Genomic DNA, 12,413 nt, shown 5'->3' with positions numbered 1-12,413 from the left:
GAGCTTTGAATGTCCTTTATTTCATAAAATACCCAACCAGCAGTTCAACACCTCGAAATATCTAATAGTAAAGTTTAAGAAAAGCACCTGCCCGCCATGTCCCTGTATTTTCAAAAAGATGTAATATCAAATTTGCACACTAGGTGGAGGTATTGCACAGAAAAATAAACAACATTGATTTGCTCAACAAGAAAAAGCCTAAATTAAACAATTTAAACAACAGATACAATTCTTCATTCCTCATTTGAGAATTTTGTCCAGTTTATAATAAATTTGTTTTTTTCTCAAGCTTTTTAAAACTCCGTCTTTAGCAGATATTATTCAACTGAGCACATTTAAAGTTAGATTGTTGTATTTGGCACTATGACCCAACATTTATATTTCTCTAAACTTTAGCTACTGGTTATTTGCAAATCCTCTCTGTGCTTTCCTTTGGTAAATCTTTTATTTTAGACATTCATTCACTGAAAGCTTTTAGAGAAGGCGTATTGTAAAAATGCTTCGGTATGAAGGGATTTACCTGTGCTCGAGGGCCTGTTTTAAGTAAAGGATCCTTATCAGCCACTCTTTCTGCTTTGTCAAGCTCAAGTCTGACTCCACTTGGCTCTAAAGTCTCTTAAAAATAGTTGTGGTTATTTATCTTACTCTACATCACAGAGCAACGCAGACTATCAGGTTAGTTGGAGGAGAACAAAGGGAATGAACGGGTCAAAGCTCTGACATGTTCAGACGAAAACCTCACACAAGTCTGCTTGGGTGAGAGTTATTACTGTGGTGCAACGAAATGCATATTTGCTAATTGTTTTGGGTTTGCTGTTTCTGTATCCTTGCCTGGCGGAGCTGACGGTGACGTTGTGAAGCTGTTTAAACACTCTGATGAGACGGAGGATTACAAGTCTGGAAAACAGGGTGGAGTAAACTAAGTGGCTGTTTAATAGGTAGCACTTTTCTCACAAACATATGGCTGAGCGCGCACACACACAGTCTGCCGCTCTAAGGTGATAACTTCTCCTCAGAACTTGCAGAATCATCACATAAAGACTTTATTTTCTGATTATATGTCACGGACACGCAGAGCTCTCTTTCCACATCCACAGTGTAAACCAACAATCATTAAAAAAAAAAAGCTGATCCAGTGGTGGCTCTACATATCAGATGCTGTAAGTTTCCACTCACAAAGCTTCATTTTATTTCATTTAAAAAAAAAAAAAACAGGGTCTTTATTTAAAAATGTGAAGGTGTCAGAGATTCCTTCCTTCTGTGATGAAGACTCACGGCTTTTTCCTAAAAATTTATCGAGTCTTATTTATACGAGTCTCTTCCCGAGCAGCCAGAAGCCGAGCGCATCCTCTGTTACCTTTGCATCGTCCCGTCTGTGGCAGCCTCGGGAGTCACTGTGGATTTAAAAAAGTCCTCAGTGATCACTTCGTCTTTGCCCAGCCTCCGGACGCACTGGTGGACCACTCGGAGGACCTTGTGCAACCTGCGGTCCAGGGCCAACAGGTGGGGCTCTGTCAGGATGGGCCTTAAAGAGTCTTCCTGCAGGGACTCCCTCATCACATCACTGAGCCTGAACTCTGATTGGGCCAGGAGCTGCAGCCTTAGTAGTGTGGATTGCTTTATCCTGGGGGTAAGAGGACAGGGCAGAACACACGATCAACAGGAGAAGAGAAATTAGTTTCCTTAATTCCTTCACAGATTTTATTAAATTTTTTTTACTTATGCCCTTATGTACACAACTTCCATAGACTGAGTCATACTCACATGCAGCACTGGGACAGTGGAGACAGGATGGACATCTCATCTTTAGCGTGCTTCCCAAACCTGGTGCATAAACAACACACGTTAAACCCCGACAGCGAACAAAAGCAGCATCATTTAGTGCTCAGCAGCGGTTCTGTCTCACCCTCTGGCATTGTCCAAGTGAAGAAGGAAGCCTTCATCCCCAAACTTGGTAAAAATCTCATAGTGGTGTCTGTCCATGTTCCCTGTAACGAAGGCGTGACTTTAACGAGGGGAACAAATCTCTACACGTGTAGCTAGATTTCCGCAATATAAAATATCTGACGCTACATGAACAGTTTATAATGCAGAGGTAATGAAATACCTATGAGAAAGTCGAAGATGGACATGTCTATGATGTTTAGGAGCCTGTTTCCTGAGTTATAGGGGTACTGCTGCTTTATTGTGTCGCAGTAGAAAGGATTCACTTCCCACCTTTTGAAAGAAGCATAAACGAGAGGAAATTAAAAGGAGCCGATGGAGAATATTCTTTGGAAAATGAAGCAATTAAAATAAATTAGCCACAACTTTTTATTGCTCACTTTCAATGTGATGCTCCAGCAAAACAAAGGGGTTGATGTGTAACACTGTGTTACCTCCCTCATTTCTTAACACTCTGCAAGCATTCAGAACTGAGTAGACAGATGCTATATTTTATTTTATTTACATCTTAACAGTTTAGTGCTTGCTTTGCCACATTTTTTAATTTCACAAGGCCCCAAATGTAATTAACTGGTAATAACTCTACAGACCTGTGGTAATTGCAGAATCTGGTTAGTCTTGCAAAAATAAGCAAAATCTTCCCTTTAAAAGGCATCAACTGGATGTAGGATGCTCTAAAATGCATTATACAGTACAATGTTAATATGTTATTACAATGATGTAACCAGATAACAGAGTCAGGAGGCCTCTCATTTATTTTGTGTGACAAAGTCACTGAGGTGTTTTAATGATATAAAACAGGAAGTGGTTTTCATTTGACTTGTGCAATCTGACTTTGGAGGCCTTAAAAATAATGGATGCTATAGTAAATAAAAGAGTCTTTGAAATCTTGCACTCTGATTTATGGAAAATGACACTCATGTTTTAGTAGCAAGAAATATCCATTAAATTAACTGCATATACACAGCAGAAATATTGTTGTCTTATTATTATTATATTTTCCTGAATTCCACCGCCACTACTTATTTCTGTTTAAAGTGAACAAAACTATAATATTTTATATCAGAATTAAAAACTTAAATGGTTAGTTTTATAAAGAATTGTGATCGGAGTCACAGAACAGTAACCACAGCAGCAATTAGTAGCAAAATACAGAAAATTATTATTGTTCCAGTTTTCAAAAACCGGCAGGATGTGATGGACACCACTTTCTTGGAATGACTTGAGGACATCTGTTCCTGCAGGATGGAGCCTTAATTTTGTCCTCAGTGAGCTTCCACAGATTCTCGACTGCATTAAGATAAAGACTCTGAGACAAGCGTCTCATTATTTTAACGTTATCAGGTTGAAGGGAGCGGTTTTAGCTGCTTTGCAGTGTGACAGAGTACATCATCGTCCATAAAAATTGCTGACTGATTGGAATCTAGGCAGGACAGGAAGAGTGTGTTGGTTAAGGAGCTTCTGATAAATGTGGAATTTATTGCTTCCTGTCTGGATAAACTAAATGAAACTGACTCTCATAACTAAAGTGATGTTTGGACCGGTTCTCTGTTGGCAAGATTTGGCCTAACCTAAGTTGATGACAGGCTTGGTCACTGGAAAACAGACTTTAAGTCTAAAATCTTGCAGGCAACAGTGGACTGTGTGCCAAGAATGAACTTGAATGCACTGTTTACCAGTGAATTTACAAGCATTCTGCATAATAACTGGTGTCAGTAAAGCTGAAATCATTTAAGAATTTGGCTCGTGCATCAACCAGCTTGTCTTGAAACTGCTGAAAAATTCATCCCTTCAGCCTCAAGCTGAACAACTGCCATCAACAACCGCCAGCTCACCATTTTGCAGAATGCTTGCTGGCAGTTAAACAGTTTTGTGCTGCATTAAAAAAAACGAGGTCTTACTCCTCCCGTCCGGTGAAGGTGTAGGAACGGATCCACGGGCTGGGGATGGAGATGCGGGGAGCAATGCTGAGTCCCGGCAGGTAGGCGGACAGGGAGCCCTCCAGCAGGTCGGGGCTCCCGCACGCTGCATATTCTGTCTTGCACACATACAGGCACTTGGCAAAGAAACAAGTGTTGTTTGCTGTTTGGGAAGCAGAACAAAAACGGAAGAATGCAAAATGAGTTTTTCTGTTCACTTCCGATTACATGCTTTCCAATCAGCTCTGCCTTTCCCTCTAGCTGGATGCCATATCAACAGCAAGGAAAAACACAAACAAACATCAAACTGAGTAAAAAATAACTCGCGGATCATCTTAGCTTCACGCAGACATGCTTGTTTGCAAAGATATGCAAAGGGCAGAGATAAACAAGCTCCCAATCAGATGCACAGCTACTGAGAAACACTATTCATGTGTCAATCAAGTATTTGAACTATTGTAAAGGAGTTTATATTTAACATACAGGCATAACCGTTGAGTCTAATCTAAAGGTATTACTTTGAGGAACTGATGTGGTTTTTTTTTTTACCCGGGGAGGTGAAGAACACAGCTCGTAGGTCTTCATTCTGGGTTACTTTTAGGACTTCACTAGTGATGTTCACCAGCCTGCCAACCACTGGAGGAACTCTCCGGAAGTCTAGGATCCTAGAAAATATATTGATGTGATTCAGAGGAAAACCTTTTACTCGTGTAGGGAGACAGCTCGTGCTGGCATAAATATTAATGCAGTGTAAACCTTCCAAAGGTGATGGTAGTCTTATCTAACTTTAAATCCTCATCTCACAGGAGCCCACGCTCCACTTTCACTGATTTTACTGATTCTTATCAGTGAATGAGTCCGCTTGACAGCCGCCGTGCTGTGTAATCCAGCTGGCTGCGTTCATATAAACTATCGAGAGCTTGTACTCCCCAGAGGCAGAGTTTTAGTCATGTCTCGCAAATAGTAATCAAACAACAATCAGCGTGTCATGCCGAATTGCTGTTTCTAAAATGGTTGGCATTCCCCAGCCCCTGATTGCGAGTGATAATGATGAGGGCTTCTGGCAAGTGAGACACAACGAAGAGAGAGAGGCAACACACTGCCACAGATTACACACATAGCAAATTAAAATTTAAAAAAAGAAAACAGGAACAGGAGTTGTACAACATTCTCACTTTTTAAAGAATAACTGATAAAGTATGAGCAGATAAGGAGAAAAGGCACTGTTTGAGAGTAATTACAGTAATTGTTCGAGCTGTTGACGTGGTGCTGGAGTTGTTTTCTGTCTGTGACTTAACACTGTGTGTGTGTGGGTCTGTTAATGATACCGTCTAGTTCAGATGAGTGAATCACCTCGCCTCAGCTAATGTGTAATTGCATAAAGATAAGTGTGTCCTCATCTGTGTCCAAACACTGTGGTTCGAACTGATCAGCAAGTTGGGAAATCTGAGGGTGTGCCAAAATGTTGCAATCTTTTTCGAGGCTCCATGATACATTCGTTCGCACAGGGGGACCTGTTTTTTTAGACTTAATTGTTGGAGACGGTTTGGGATTTTAAGGATGTTTTTGAATCTCGCTATTACAAGAATGCTGCCACATCGTCTCTGAGGATTCTTTAATTTCATCACTTTCTCTCTAAGACATAATGGATGGATCCATAAATCTAAAAATGGATTATTATTATAGGGTCTTGACCTTACAAAATCATAAGGGCCTTTAGATGACTGTTGTAGTGATTTGGCGCTATAGAAAAAAACTGAATTAAATTGGATTCATTTTTGGTCAATTTTAGGATTTTTGTTTTATACATTTTAGAAAGAGTTTCACAAAGTTTAGACCCGATCCTAACATCAGGATGTAAACTTCAGCATGGAAATGGAAAAATCTAAAATAAGAATTTTGTGAAAGGTCACTTGGGGCAAATTCTTTAATTTTCATCTGCATGTCTGCAATTTGGGTCCGCAAAACTGCCAGCCACAAATTGATACATGACACTTTGATGTTAACACCGGCAGTTGTAGTTGCTAGACACATCTGCCAAGTGCTTCTTAGCTTATTCAAGTAACTAAAATGTATCTCTCGACCATGTTTGCAGTACCTTTTGGAGCATTTTTAATGCAAGTAGGCTATTTATTAATTAGCACTAATTAGCAAACATTTGTGTATGTGGATGCAGCTTGCTAGCCTAGCTAGCTAGCATTTGGGATAACTAAGAATTTTGTCACCTCCCTCAAATGCAATTTTTTTCTGGCTTCATAATAACAAAATTGAGCCTTTAGAATAGAAGTTAAAAAATGTGATGTCATGCATCCATCTTTTATATACAGTCTATCGTTGAGTGTCCAAATACTGTCATCTAACCATGCGGATTTTAAGCTTGTTTGTTTACTATATTCACATTCTTAGTGTAACCAATCACAAACCAAGGTGGAGCTTACCCCAGCTGTCTTAAGGTAAGAGGTGGGGTACATCCTGGCCAACACAGACACTCACATTTACACCTATGGGCAATTTAGAACCACAAATTAACCTAACCCCACTAATAGCATGTTCTTTGGACTGTGGGAGGAAGCTGAAGTACCCACACAGACATGGTGAGAATGTGGAAAGTCCACACAAAAAAGGCCATGGCCAGATGGTGGATTAAAACCCAGGAACTTCTTGGTGTGGGGCAACAGTGCAAATCATCGCACCACCATGCTGCCTGCTGTGATGACATCAGTCACTGAAGTTATTTAGAGGCACAGAGGTGGCAGAGCCTAGCTGGCATACAGCTAGAGGCAGGGTACACCACAGACAGATAGCCAGTCTATTGCAGTGTATTGGCACTGCAATAGACTGGCTATCTGTCCACAGCTGTCACTCACATTCATACCTTCTGGCTATTTAGACTCACTAATTAACCTAACATGCAAGTCTTCTGACTGTGGGAGGAAGCTGGGGCTGGCTTTTGGTCATTTTTATGGATTATAATGAAATCTGGATCAGATGTTATCGTTCCCCTCAAGAAATGAATTGGATAATTGACTAAGAAAAAAAGAAAATGAATCAAAGTGATAAATAAGCTTTTTTTCCTCCCATTTGGTCGCATTCGTCCTCCCTCCAAAAACAGTCATAGTACCTTTATATATACAAGGACGTAACTGAGATCAATAAAATAACATGTGTGCAATCAACACTAAAATTACCCCCAGCAAGCCAAGCAGTCATATAACCACAGTGAGAGGACACTAAAATTACCCAGTCTAACAGCAATGACCGAGAAGACGTGAAAACAGTGAGGGATAATGAGGCTGCACCTGTCCAGATGAAAAGCAGCAATCTCTGCATTGTGTCTCTGGAGGTCAACGAAATAGAAGACGTCTTCTGGAGTCTCCTCGTCCCTCTGCTGCCTGACACACACACACACACACACACACACACACACACACACACACACACACACACACACACACACACACACACACACACACACACACACACACAGAGCGATCAAACTGTCAGTTCCAACACTCTGCAATATATAATCAAGACATTACAGGTGGCCAACTCGAGGCTTTTGACTGACATAAATTCACACAGAACATGACATAGCATGCTATTACAGTACACAGTCTATGTTACCTAACTCAGCATTTCATGTTTTTGTGTGATTTCATTGATTTCACCAACTGAAAATAACCAACTAGATTTCCTCACCTCATTGGTTTAAACATGGCTTTAGCTAGGTTGCGCATTTTCAGGGCCAGTTTCAGGTGATGTCCGCTGGGCTTCACCACTGTGGGAAGACACACAGAAACATGATGTGTGGTGCGAGATCGAGACGTTTTTTTGTACCACAACATTTGCCCTACATGACTTCCACTCCACACTTATCTCAATGTTTTTGGCCAGGGAAAAGCAAACAGTGAGCAGCATGCAAACTGACTCATTATTTTAAGATTTTAGATTTGCAAAATGTGAATCATTGTCTGGCCTCGCCCGAGTAATAAGGTAATTGGATGCACCCTGCGCTTTCTCTGACTGGCTCCATATTGTGTCACAGCAGTAGTCCAGATCAGCACATACAAGCACCCCCCTCCCCACAGTGCTCAGTGAAACTCCAGGTTCTTAATAGTTAACAATCAAGCAAGGTTTATAATATAAAACCATTTCTGGAAATGACTCAACGCGAATCCAACTGGCACAAACAGCTTCTGTGGCCGATGAATTACGTCGCTCTTTGGTGACTGAAATAATGAGAAGGTTAAATTTAAACTGTGGGGGGTAGCGATTGTTTTGTTGCTTGTTTCTTCTTGGCAGTGAGTGATGTTTGTGTGGCCATGCACTTCACTGCGCAGGGATGCTGACAAAGCACAGACGAGACAGGTCAGACAAGTCAGCGTGGAAGAAGAAGAAACGTAGCTGGGAGAAAAATTTAACATATAAAACCAATAATGAGCTATTTTTCCCCCTTAATGTTTACATTTCTACCTGCGACACTTTTACAGCACTTACTTAGTGAACAGCTCAGTAGCATCTATTGTTTGGCACGTCACTAACTTTCAATTATCCATCCGTAGCTTTGGTTTGCGTGCTGCTCAGAAGTAAAGTAGGAGATGGCAGCGTAGGTGGTAAGAAACGCTGGCTTCCCTCGGCGCGTGCAGACATCAAACGCTTAATTAGGAGCTCTGCATTTGAACGCAGACTAATTCCTGGGTTTTATTTGCCCCCAGAGCAAAGTGTCTTATACAGAAAGACAAATCTGGATTTTGGTGCCAATAGAAAAACCAAAAATCCTCACTATCACAAAGGCAACAGTGTGTTTGTCTCTCATGGTACTGCCAAGCAGAAAAGGCAGAGTGAGAGAGAGGCAGACAAACAAAAAGAGAAACAAAGAGGCTAGTGAGAAATCAGACTCATGCGGTTGCACAACATGAGATATGAGGTAAAGAAAATAAAAGCCCAAATCCCCGAATGGATAAAAGGCTCATTACAGGTGGCGATGACGTTGTCATACCTTGGGTGCAATCACACGCTCCTTTTAGGGCTTTCTCATCTTGAGTGTAATCTGTAAGACAATGAACTTGTTAGGTAATAAATTAGCACACTTAGTGCAGGGAATGTACCTGTCTAATTCCAGAAAAGTAATGGGTGCTAGATTTGCCATCTGCATAAAACGCTAGCTGAACAGTCCTTACTGTAAAAAACATTAGAGTCCTGTGCTGTAAAGGAGCTTTACAATACAATACAATCAGCTGTTTGGTTGCTCTTGTGCTGATATTATATTATATCTTTCCTACATCTGTCCTATATTAACAGAAGCGTTTTTCATTGCATATTTATTCAATTATACTGCACTACATGTAAAATTCCACCCAGTTCACAAAATTAGACCCCATGAGGGATATGACAGTACAGCATAAACACAGGAAGCCGATAATCTTTCCCTGACATCATCGAGCTAGACGCTCCAAATCCCATCTGACCTTCACCTGCACTGATGACTGTCATGCTCTGCATGTCCTTGATAAGTTGAAGGACAGTAGGGTCATCACGGGAGTACAGAGCATAGCGGTTTATTCCCAGGTGGAACTTCAGCCAGCTGGTATCAGGGTCGTAGGTCACCTCATGATTAGTCACAGTGATGTTAGCCAGAGCCGCTGCCAGACTGTAGAGCTTCATATGTCTGAGGAAGACGAATAACACATAGGACAGATGTTAGCTGTGGGATACAGGATGCTGTCAACTCCCTATTATCAGAGCCCTAAATAAATGGTTAACATATGTAAACACATCAATTTTCTGTAAAGCCATTGTTAATCCTATGTTATTTAAAACAACAGAGTAGCTGATTTAAAGAGATGCTTACACTGAACCTAAGATGACATGCTTAAAGCAAAGGAAAGAAAAACATGTTGTGTTATAAAGTTGTTCTATTTACCACTTTACTCCTGCCTCCATTAGTCATTTATAGTCAGCCAAGTTTTATTAGTCTCTTATATACAGGCTTTTTACTGTTTCTAAATTGAGTTTTAACAAATCTAAACTGCCCAGCCCCCTTTCCCCTCCAAGTAGGAATAAGAATAAACTGATACCAAAAGAAATACTGTCTGTGGTAAGAGGGGCACCACATGACAAGGGCTGACCACAGTGAGTGGGATTGCCATTTCTCCACCCAAACAAACTCCATCACAGACCGGATAACAAAATGAGATAATGGAGCAAAGCGCTAAGAATAGAAGTTTGTTTTTCTGTCATTCCTACCACCTCATTCATTTAATTTGACGTGACACAGAGTAATCAGGCCGCTGGACAAGTGCAGACAGCAGAGCGTGTATCCAAACACACACTGTGGGAAACAGATAAGTCACGAATGCACACAACGAATGCAGTAGATGTGATGTTTAGACGCTGTTGCAATATTTTGCAATAACAAGCCTGTGAGCTGCCTTTTTTTTAGTGCACATTTGTAAGGCAGCACAGCGGGGAGATCCATTGCTCATAATTCTTCTTATTTTCCACTGTGAGAGCCCAATATCTATATCTCTCTGAGGGAGACAGACAGACAGCCTCACAAGCCAAGACGGCTACAACTCCCAAAGATTGAGATGGGCCCCGGCAGTTTTAAAAATCCTTGTTTACCTTAAAGAAACCGTTCCAGATGCTGGCTCTCAGAAGTGACGTGTTTGTCAGGGTTTTCTGACCCAGCCCACATGACACTGGAGTTTTTATGACGCACAGAATTGTCTACAGATCCGGATGTCTGTCTGTGGGTGTATGCCTGTCACCACGAACAAAGTGCATCCAAGTTCATGGATATGTGTTTGTGTGTGTGCCTCGGGTGGGTTTGGCCCCAGTGTCACTGACCCTGCCTCCTGACCACAGTCAAGCCTCAACACGTGCTACCACAGTGGGAACTCTGAGCCAAAACGAACACGCAATTTAACAATAAAGTGAAGTAACTCCGTCAAGTCACGCATTGCAAAATCAGTGGCATTATTGTCACAACAAACATTATCTTAATTTAGAATGATGAAACATGACACCAGAAACTGACCTTTCCCAGTGCGACACCTTCCTCCTATAGTAGTCAATCAGCTGTTCCACCTGCAGCAGTCTCTCTTCTGGCCCCAGAGCCGGAGTCTGGATGTTGTATAGAGGGTGAGAGAAAAGCCTCACCAGTTTTGAGCCTCCGTACGCAGGCTCAGACGTGGTGCCGTCCAGGAGTGGTGCAGAAGTCCAGTTGGAGAGCTGCGGCGTGGCCAGACCCCCCTGGCTGGGGGGGAGGGTGAGTTTGTTGGGGCCACATGAGCAGGAGTGTCCCGATGTCAGGCCCTTGCTCCGCATCTTTGGCAAGAGGATGAAGTAGAGGTCGGCGGAGAAGACGGCCGTGAGGGTCACAGCTAATAAGATGCGATCTCTTCTCATCATTGAAACAGAAGGAGGGGGGTATAGGGGGGGCAAAGAAAGCTGAGCAAAGTCCTGGCTATGTGCTGCTCGGGACTGTGTGAGGCATCACTTGTAGTCTCCCTCCAGTCTCGCGCACACACACACACACACACACACACACACACACACACACACACACACACACACACACACACACACACACACACACAGTCAGCCGGGCAGAGGCAAGCAGTCACAGGTTGGTCCAAGTCTCTCTCTCTCTCTCTTTCTGTTCTCTATCTGTGTTTCAGTCTGTTTCTTCCAGCCTCACTTTTCCTCCTCCTCCTCCTCCTCTCTTGGCAGCTACTGAAGAAAGTGCCGAGCTGAGAGCGAGCATGTGCTAGCAGCAGTCAGTGACAGTCTGGCTGCTTCCAGGGACCTGCTGCTCAGAGGAAGAGCGAGAGAGAGCGTGTGCAAGTGTACATATAAGCAAGAGCGAGAGAGAGAGAGAGAGAGTAGAGCGTGTGGGTGTGCATGTGCAGGTATGTACACAAACATCAAATTACAGGTTAGCAGAGGGAGAGAGTGGCGAGTGCAGATGGGGGTGCAGAAAGCACAACTCTCACACACTGTTGGAGAGCAAAGTCCTCGGAAGCAACACAACGCACTTCTGCTTATTACAACAGATTTGAATAAAACCCCGTCCAGCTGGCGTGGCGGGTCTAAGGCAGTGCCAGCGCTTGTGCGCAGGTCCAGGTCCGGTTTTCATTATCGTGTGTTTAAGCTGGCCGCCTTCCTGCGTGATTTCTGACAGGAAGATTTAAATCTACATGTTTAAAATGCACAGGTGTAGAAATGAGTTAAGGTGGCGTGACTGTGCTATTTGCCTTGCCATCCTTTCTTTTTCTTTTTTTCCCCCAAGAGGGGTGTGGAGGAAAGTTTCCCTTCCCTATCTTATCTTCTTGTCTCCATACTCCTCCTCATGAAGTCCACTTTCACTTCTTGTCAAAGCTCATTACGTCCTCTCATCTTCTCTTCATCGTCTGCGCTCCTTGCTCGTTTCTTTCTCTCTCCTTTTCTTCTTTATGTTGCCTCTATTTTTGCCTCCTTTTATGCTACAGACCTCCAGTCTGTCTCGCTCCAGGCAAAAACTCCCAGCTGCGCTTTCCTTCCTGCTGT

General features: G+C 42.5%; 1 protein-coding gene across 1 annotated transcript; it reads right to left on the bottom strand.

Annotated features, from left to right (window-relative positions):
• fam20a (FAM20A golgi associated secretory pathway pseudokinase) lies at window positions 1–11,688 on the bottom strand. Its single transcript, XM_026178963.2, has 11 exons — window positions 10,903–11,688; window positions 9,338–9,531; window positions 8,863–8,913; window positions 7,563–7,641; window positions 7,163–7,255; window positions 4,413–4,528; window positions 3,846–4,026; window positions 2,108–2,217; window positions 1,907–1,988; window positions 1,765–1,824; window positions 1–1,624 (listed from the first exon to the last, which is right to left on the bottom strand). Exons 1-11 carry the CDS (start codon window positions 11,274–11,276, stop codon window positions 1,354–1,356), a joined length of 1,611 nt encoding a protein of 536 aa, XP_026034748.1. The 5' UTR covers window positions 11,277–11,688; the 3' UTR covers window positions 1–1,353.
• Between the last annotated feature and the right edge of the window lie 725 nt (window positions 11,689–12,413).

This window comes from Astatotilapia calliptera, chromosome 8 (assembly GCF_964374335.1).
Source record: "Astatotilapia calliptera chromosome 8, fAstCal68.1, whole genome shotgun sequence".
Classification (NCBI taxonomy): domain Eukaryota; kingdom Metazoa; phylum Chordata; class Actinopteri; order Cichliformes; family Cichlidae; genus Astatotilapia; species Astatotilapia calliptera.
Note: the sequence above shows the minus strand (reverse complement) of the source record. Positions and strands in the feature narration are given on the sequence as shown.

Bases quoted from the DNA above. Each gene is read 5' to 3' on its own strand.
- fam20a (XM_026178963.2), bottom strand. From the start codon at position 11,276: ATGATGAGAAGAGATCGCATCTTATTAGCTGTGACCCTCACGGCCGTC. The intron at 7,256-7,562 runs GTGAGGAAATCT...TGTGTGTGTCAG, and splicing joins GCCATGTTTAAACCAATGAG to GCAGCAGAGGGACGAGGAGA. The intron at 1,989-2,107 runs GTATTTCATTAC...CCTTCGTTACAG, and splicing joins CATCTTCGACTTTCTCATAG to GGAACATGGACAGACACCAC.